At 58.5% G+C, this 7,986-nt stretch overlaps 4 protein-coding genes across 4 annotated transcripts in view; 1 reads left to right on the plus strand and 3 right to left on the minus strand.

The window, feature by feature from the left end:
- The window catches only part of VDBG_04678 (DNA-binding protein SMUBP-2), a gene marked incomplete at both ends in the record, with an annotated part of 2,527 nt that extends 890 nt beyond the window's left edge, over positions 1–1,637 (minus strand). Inside the window, 4 exons of the mRNA XM_003005026.1 lie at positions 27–732; positions 827–1,058; positions 1,163–1,188; positions 1,257–1,637. Coding sequence (XP_003005072.1) covers positions 27–732; positions 827–1,058; positions 1,163–1,188; positions 1,257–1,637 — 1,345 coding nt within the window. The remainder of the gene's footprint in view (positions 1–26; positions 733–826; positions 1,059–1,162; positions 1,189–1,256) is intronic.
- Positions 1,638–2,322: 685 nt separating this feature from the next.
- Positions 2,323–3,435, minus strand: VDBG_04679 (conserved hypothetical protein; the record flags this gene model as incomplete). Its single annotated transcript, XM_003005027.1, has 3 exons — positions 2,323–2,615; positions 2,671–3,097; positions 3,187–3,435. The coding sequence occupies 3 exons, from the start codon at positions 3,433–3,435 to the stop codon at positions 2,323–2,325; spliced, it is 969 nt and encodes a 322-aa protein (XP_003005073.1).
- A 1,395-nt stretch (positions 3,436–4,830) lies between these two features.
- VDBG_04680 (pyridoxal reductase) lies at positions 4,831–6,012 on the plus strand (the record flags this gene model as incomplete). Its single annotated transcript, XM_003005028.1, has 4 exons — positions 4,831–4,885; positions 4,941–5,495; positions 5,550–5,900; positions 5,969–6,012. 4 exons carry the CDS (start codon positions 4,831–4,833, stop codon positions 6,010–6,012), a joined length of 1,005 nt encoding a protein of 334 aa, XP_003005074.1.
- A 436-nt stretch (positions 6,013–6,448) lies between these two features.
- On the minus strand, positions 6,449–7,600 carry VDBG_04681 (conserved hypothetical protein; the record flags this gene model as incomplete). Its single annotated transcript, XM_003005029.1, has 1 exon — positions 6,449–7,600. The coding sequence occupies one exon, from the start codon at positions 7,598–7,600 to the stop codon at positions 6,449–6,451; it is 1,152 nt and encodes a 383-aa protein (XP_003005075.1).
- Between the last annotated feature and the right edge of the window lie 386 nt (positions 7,601–7,986).

A 7,986-nucleotide genomic window follows, 5' to 3' on the forward strand; every position in this document is an offset into this window, starting at 1 on the left:
CTTCGTAGAGCTCATCGGAGGGAAACGCATGATAGCCTCGTGCATGCGATATTGCGTTGTAAGCATCCTCTTGATTGATGGCCCATGCAGGGACAGAAGTCTGTCAAAGAGGGTCGTCTCAAGGGTCATGCCTTTGACCGTCGGCACCTCTTCCTCGTCTTGCTTCTTCGCCATGTTGGTCTTGGAGTTCAGTGACTTGATCGTCGGCGGCAACTGCAGGTGATCGCCCGCGCACACAACTTTGTTCGCCCTCAGCAGCGGTACCCAGCACTGTGCTTCGAGGGCCTGGCTCGCCTCGTCAATGATAACGACGTCGAACTTTTCGTCCCGCAGCTGGAAGCCGCCAGCCCCGTGCAGAGTCGCTAAAACGACCTTGCTGCCACCTACCAGCTGGCGCAAGCATCCGCGCTCGCGCTCGCGGTACTCTTTTCGCAGATCCTTGAGGTCCGCATAGATGGCGCGGCGATCGCGGCCAGTGCGAGCCTTCTTCAGGGCGGCCTGCTTGGCATCCATCTCGGCACGGACGTCCTGAACAATGGCCCCGGCTGAGGAGGTGTGAGTCAGAACATCGAGAGAGTGAGCAAGAACGGAGGGGAGGAGACGGGCTGGGTGGCCGAGGCGGACGATGGGGATCTTATGGGGGGCGAGGCGCTCGACAATGTTGTCGACGGAGATGTTGGAGGGGCCGCAGACGAGGATGCGCTGGTCGCGGCGGACAAACTGAAGGATGAGCTCGATGAGGGTGTGCGTTTTGCCAGTCTGACTGCTTGTTAGTATGAAGGCGCAGCATCGTGGTGGATGCTGTCTCCTCGGAGTGAATACTCACACCCGGAGGGCCATGGATGAGTGCCACCTCCCGCGACGCGAGGGCAAAGCGGATGGCGTCCTTTTGTGAATCGTTGAGAGATGGATCGACCCATTCGAGCTTGCCGAAATCCCCGTCTGCCGCGAGGTCCACTGGTGTGGGAGACGGGCTGGACAATCCGAAGAGCACGCGCATGAAACTCGAGTACTCGGCCTCGGGCATCTTTTGCAGCTTCTCCATGGTTTGGTTCATCCTGGTAGTCAGTCAGCATCGCATGGTAGACCAGACTCGGACCACGGTTCTGTCCCCCCCCCCTCTCTCTCATGTGACTAGCCGAATATAGACTGCATAACGCACCGTTTGTACGTGACCTCATCCGCCAGCTTGACAATCCAAAGCCGGCACTCCAGTCACCCCCTCTTCCTCCCCCTCAAGCGCAACAGTGACGCACTCCCTCCGCACCCTCGCCACGACGGCCCTGCCGCCCTTGGCCTCGAGCTCCCTGAGCTCCCTCTTCTTGGGCCGCGCCGGCCGGCTGCTCGGCGACGAGGACAATGTCCCCAGGCCGCAGTCCGTGCTCGGGCAGATCCTGCGTCGTGGCGGTGGCCGGGTCGGGGGCGAGCTCGAGAAGGGTGCGGGCTCCGGGGCCGGTGCGGCGGGCCTGCGGCAGGAGGGAGGTCAGGGCGAGGCCGGCGCGCTGCAGGGTCGCGGGCGCGTGGGAGGCGAGCAGCGTCGAGGTCTGAGCCAGGTCGGCGGCGAGCTCATTGGAGAGGAGGGCGAGCTGGGTGGAGGCAAAGAGGGGGATGGATGGCGGTTCTCCTTTGGGCGCCATGATGGATGACGTGGTGTACTGGGCTGGCGGCACCGTTTTGGTATGTATATGTGTGTGCTGTGTTGAGAAGCTTGATGATGGATGGGCTTGCTGTGGAGGGGCTTGGCGGGGTTGATGTATCGCGGGGTCGGAGGCCCGAGCCGGCGTGGGCTGAGCCAGCGGGTTGGAATCTAAGTAGACGTTGTTGGTGGAAAAGACGCTGCTCGTATTTCCACTGACGTCACGTCGCAACAAGCACTGAGCACGTCCATTGAGATATTGTAGGGCCTGTGATTTGGTCGCGGGTGAGGTCCAGATGGAGCTGTGATGATTTGGTCCACCTGTTCATGCTCAGTCCCACTCCACTAATGTCTGCAGAGCAACAAGGTTCAACGCAGATACATCCACAACAGCCAAGCATCTCTTCCAGTAGCATTGAAGCTAACAGGGCGTACTTCGAATAGAATTCATTCTTGATACCTTTGCTCCTTGGCCAAAGACGACTATTGACTCCCCGCGAAACACGTCCGGTCAGGGCCACCCAAACCAGAGACTCAACACCCTAAATCAAGACGCTCCATCATCGGACTGCTCACACAATTACATAGCAACAGATACACCTTGATATCCTGATCAGACAGCTATGCCGGCGACCGCGGATGCACTACGATGACGACAATCAAACTCGCAATCATGACGGCAAACGCTACAAAGGCGACACGCGATAATGGTTCCACGACTGGCGGGGGAACTTGCCCGCAATGATCCATCGCTGCGCGTGGAAGTAGCGGTGATAGCCCAGGAAAAGGATCACGATGCTGATGCCGAGGAACGTGGCGCCGAGGGGCTTACCCAGGCGCCGCAGCGTCACCGAAGCAGCATCCTCCTTGTCACCCGAGCTGTTGGGCAGAGATGTGTTGAGACGGAAGAGTTGCGTGACGGCGATGCCAATCGAGGCGAAGGCAAGTGAGGTACGCAGCCAGGCGAGAAAGGTGCGCTCTGTCGGCTCACGTTAGACGCCTGAGACACCTGCTGAGTGGGGGTGTGAACATACCTAGAGCTAGGTGATCGCGAGCCACGCTGCCCTTGTTCTCGAGCTCAATGCTCTGAAAGTGGGAGAAGAGCCCACCGTGCCATGATGATTTCTTTTCCGACGTCCGCGCTCTCCTCGCCGATGTACTGCTCACTTCGGGGGTGTCGGCGGTGGCGGCGTCCGCGTCCTGGTCAGGCCTGCCGTCTGGGGCAGAGAGGTCTATCCTGGAGGAGGCCGTGGATCGTCTGGTGCTCGGAGCCTTTCTCACCCGCGGTCCCTGCACGGGCGTGGCGGTCATGGGGCTGATGGACTGATAGTTCCGATCGGCGCCGCGTGTGAAGATGCCAGTACGCTCGTCGGCGCTGCTCTGTCCCTCATCTTCGCGGTCGGACTCGAGGATCCTGCGCTGCTCTGGGCTCGACATTGTCTCGCTGCGATTTCGTGCGTCCTGGCGTGGGGGATAGCGTCAGCGGGGGGGCGTGCGGGAGAGGAGGAGGAGGGGGAGAGAGAGCAAGACAGTGGCAAGGGGGGCCGTACCTCTAGTATGTTGCTGATGCGGTCGTTCGCATTGACGCTCGGGCGATGGACCGGCGGTTGAGGGTGAGAAGACGTGTGCTGGATGGCGTCGAGATTGTCCTGGTCGAAGGAGACAGTCCGGCTTATCCTGCTCGCCGAAGTCGAAGGGCGACGAGAGGGAATACTGGGCGAGGGTGGAGCGACAGCTGCGGCGTCTGGGCCTGTCGCTGTGGCAGCGGAGGCGGCAGTATCGTGGCGTTCAGAAGCCATGGCATCAGCGAGCGAAAGCGAGTACAATATTGTGTTTCTCCGCCGGTACTCTGGTACCGGTTGGCGGACTTGCTGGGTTGTTGGGTTGGTGCTGAATCACATCCGCGCTGTGGTGGGTAGTCGTGCGACAGGGGGGGTCTGACGTGATGAAGCCGTCGCGCGAGCTTAAATGTCGGCAGCTGCAGGCGCTACTTGTCAGGTCGTGGGGGGTAAACGATCCCTAGAAGACAGCTTGTGCCTCAACTCGAAATCGTCGTGACGTCGTGCTGTCGCTGGACTTGTCGTTCGTCGTGATTTCGACGGTGAAAGTTGAGCAGACGAGAAACAATCCAAGCTTGACTCGAAAACGTTGCCATGTGATGCTCATCAGCTGCCGTCCCATGCCGTAGGCTCGTGCCAGGACCCTGGCCCACCTCACTATGAGCGGGAGGGTCTGCCAGGGTCACAGTGCGCACCACTGTCGACTGGAGCGTTCATTAGCCCGGTCGATGGGATCGATGGGACCGATGGGACCGATGGGACCTGACGGTGCTTTTGGAGGGTGTCGTCGCATCGGGTGGGTGTTCTGGGAATATGAGTAAGGTGCAGTCATGTAGCAAGCTGCATCGCTTGTCAGATTGGCGAAGGTGATCTTCTGGGGAGACTTGGCTCTGGGGAGACACGGCGAAGCTCTTGTATTTGTTGCGTAACATTTGCTCGTTATGACGTTGGCCTTTGATCTTGTCCCACCCGCGGCAGGCACGCACGGTCGAGTTGGAAACACGCGAGGGGGCCAGTAAGACTAATTTCGCTGGGCCGGGCTTGCTGGGGCTTTGCGGGCCTTGCTGGGCTTTGCTGGGGCTTTGCGGGGCTTGCTGGGGCTTGCGGGGCCTTGGGAACAAATCAAGGGCAGTTGCATGGGGGGGCCCCAGCCACGCCCCTTTGCTCCTTCTACCCTCCATTCCAGGCGATAATTTACCAGGGCGAAAACTAACCTTGTCTTTCCCAAAAAAGAAAACCAAAACCCCTACCCCCACGAACGAAAGGTCCTGTTCGGGAATCTTTCTGGCGGTTGTTCGACAGCATCAAAATCACCAAGCAACAAGCCCTGAAAAGCAGTCTGGTGGGGAGGCCAGGGTAAGGATCTGGCTACCCATCCATTCCTCCCGACCTTTTGTGAACCACGGGAACCGACCGGGGTCCTTGAATCAATCCCCATTGTATGTCTCAAGGTCCACCGTGTCCCAGGCAATTGGGCCAATCAGTTTTGACTCTGTGTGAGGCTTGGAGAGAGTCGATGTCTTCTACCGCGCTCCGGCGAATGTGTGCCTCGTCAGAAGCTGATACAACTCTCTTCACTCGCAGATACTCGCTCCTGTGCCGCCTCGCCTGCCGTGTCCTTTGGCATACTTGCTCATGGCAAATCGTATCAATGGCCGTCCCGTCGGGCCTATTGGCTTTGGCATGATTGGTATGCCATGGCTCTCGCGTTCTCGGTCCCCAGTACATTGATATAGATCCCTTAGGCTTGACCATGCGCCCTACCCCCCTTTCCGATGATCAGGCCTTTGGTGTTCTTGATGCTGCCATTGATGCCGGCGCGAACTACTGGAACGGCGGCGACTTTTATGGCCCCCCTGACAACAACTCTCTCGCACTCCTGAGCCGCTTTTTTGAGAAGCGTCCCGAAGCCGCAGGCAAAGTCGTCTTGAACATCAAGTCGGGCATTGCCGTTCTTCCAGCCTTCACACCCACCGGCTCGCCCGATGAAGTCGCCGCCAGCATCGACAAGTGCCTGCAGCAGCTTGGTCCCAGGGGCACCATTGATGAGTTTGAGATTGCCAGGGTCGACGCTGACGTCCCCTACGAGAACTCTCTGCGCCCCATCGTCGAGGCCGCGGCGAAGGGCCGTATCGGTGGTGTCAGCGTGTCCGAGGTCTCCGCCAGCACCATCCGGAGAGCCGCCAAGGTGACCAAAATCTCCAGCGTTGAGATTGAGCTATCGCTGTGGGAGACTGATGCCCTGACCAACGGCATCACCGACGTCTGTGCCGAGCTTGACATCCCCATCGTCGCATACTGTGAGTGGAAACCCCTGATTTTTTCGGATTCAGTCTTTTAATCCATGCGTGCAGCTCCGCTTGGCCGGGGTCTCCTCACCGGCGTCATCAGGTCTCCGGCCGATATCCCCGATGGCGACTTCCGAAAGGTTCTGCCCCGGTATCAGCCCGGCAACTTCGAGGTCAACCTCAAGCTCGCCGACAAGGTCACTGAGTTTGCAGCACGCAAGCACTGCACCGCAGCTCAGGTTGCCATCGCTTGGCTCCTGGCTATCGCGCGTCGCCCAGGAATGCCAACGATCATCCCCATCCCTGGCTCTTCGTCGCCGGAGCGCGTGCGCGAGAACTGTGCAGCAGCAGCTGTCGAGCTGAGCGAGGCTGACATGGCTGAGATTGACGATATCCTGGCACAGTTTCAGCCAGCGGGTGACCGATACCACGAACATGGAATGCACTTGTTAGATAGAGAATAGGGAGGGGCTGCAAACCACAAGATGACATCTTGAGCTATCCTCGAGCCAACCTGCGTGCCATGTGACCAGATGGCAGGACGTCAAAGAGCCCAAGACAGCCCTGGTAAATGTACCAATGTTGAAGTTCTGAGTGGCCAAGTGGGAAAAAAAGTTCCCCCCGGTCCCTCCAGGCGCTTTCAGAAGCCAAGGCTCGAACGTGCGCCCCCCTGATCTGTGAGTTTTGAATAAGGGTGCTTCTCATAGGGGTATTTGGAAGGCAGGGTCCTGCCAACGCGTTACGACAACCCACTGCACCACCAGAACGCGTCCGTTCTGGTGGGAGCTGGTCTGGGACGGGAAAATAGGAGACTATAAAGCATCAGGCACGCGTGGTGGGATGCAACGGGATATGGAGGAAGGTGCGCGAGGGAGATTAAAGGGGGGCACGAAGTGGTTGGAAGGCACGCGAAAGCACAGTGGTTGGTCTGAGGGCCATGCTTCTATCTTGGTGGTCTACCTAGCTCAGCCTCGGAACAATACCACTGCCGCGAGCTCTTCACCGGCCGAGGACCAGAGAGAGTGACAGGGGACTATCGCAGATGCGGTGGCCCCTTCTTTTCTGGCCCCTGATGCTGACACGGCGACGCCACATATGGAGGTGTCGATGTAGGTGAGATATGGTTCTCTGGCAGAGCGTCCTGAGAGAGATGTTGAATATGCACGCTTGGCCTCCTGGAGTATATCAACGGGACTGATCTCGATACCACCCTGGGACTCGATCGACACGGTGCTGCGAACTAACACACCTGCTACAACGAGATGTGATGTACGGGACGTGAAAGGTCGTCCTTCGCATGGTTGTTCCATGTAACTGGCGTGTTCGACCGAAGACGAGGGAACGCCGGCGAGACCGAGGTGAGCGTGCCATTCCACACCTGACTGACGTGGAAGTTCTTCAACCTCCACCGCGAAGAATGGCGGAATGAAAGGGTTGTCGTCGTCATCATCTTCGAGGGACACTTTCATGACGTCTGAATCCGGAAGAGTCGAAACGCTGTCGCCAGTGGCATCGCCGAATGTCATGAATGCAGGATTATATTTGCGGTCCCATGGGTCAGGTCCAGTCTCCTCCTCTCCATCCGTAGCGTAAAAATGGGCTGCTCGCCACGCTTGGGCGGCAAGACGGGCTTTGGTCCGCATGCCACCCATGTCGTGCGTGCGTGGGAAGTAAGCAACAGCACTGGACCAGAGCTGAACATGTTGGTCGGCTGCGATGCGCCAAAGGTGTTGAAGGGACATGGTGATTTGAGCCGAGATGTCGGCTTCGACAGGGAGGGCCATCAAGGCAGGCCAGAGAGGGATCTGACCAGCAATAAAGATAGACCTTGTCGTGGCGAGGTCTGGGAGGTCTGGGGAGGACGAGGCGAGCCCGACTAGGGGCACGTCGATAGCTTGGCTATAGGGGCCAATATTTGCCGGCGCCCAGTAAGATCTTGACTGGACATGAAGCCCCTTTCGGTCGCGGAGACCAAGAGAGGGCTGTATTGACAGATGGATGACAATATTGCAATCATAAGGGAGGAGGTCGCCGGAAGAGATGGTGATCCGCGAAGGGGGGTTTGGGTGGCTGAATAACGCCCCATAAATGCCATTGATGGCAGGGAAATCGGACATGCGGCGGAGGACGATGATGGTATTGGTGATGGCAGTGGTAGACAGCGATGACTTGGTGAGGAGAGTCTTGATCTTGTCGACCACGTCATGCGTCTCAGCCTCGATGGTAGATTGAGGACTTAACCCTTCCGAGTGTACAGTCCAAGAAATCTCGGACGACAATGCCGGCGAGTCGCTCAGCCGAAGAGTTTTGCTATGTTGCTGGCTGGTTTTCAGCTCGTTCGACACTGACCCCGCTGTCTCTGAGATAGATTCTGAGACGTAGTCGAACCTGGGATCGAAAAGTCCTGGCACGCGAATCGCCCCATCAGAATCCTCTCGTGGCCTGTCCTTCTCGCCGATGTAGGCTCCCCGGCAGCTGAGCCAGGACGTACCCCCTCCCTCCG

The sequence above is a fragment of the Verticillium alfalfae genome, genomic scaffold (assembly GCF_000150825.1).
Source record: "Verticillium alfalfae VaMs.102 supercont1.5 genomic scaffold, whole genome shotgun sequence".
Lineage (NCBI taxonomy): Eukaryota > Fungi > Ascomycota > Sordariomycetes > Glomerellales > Plectosphaerellaceae > Verticillium > Verticillium alfalfae.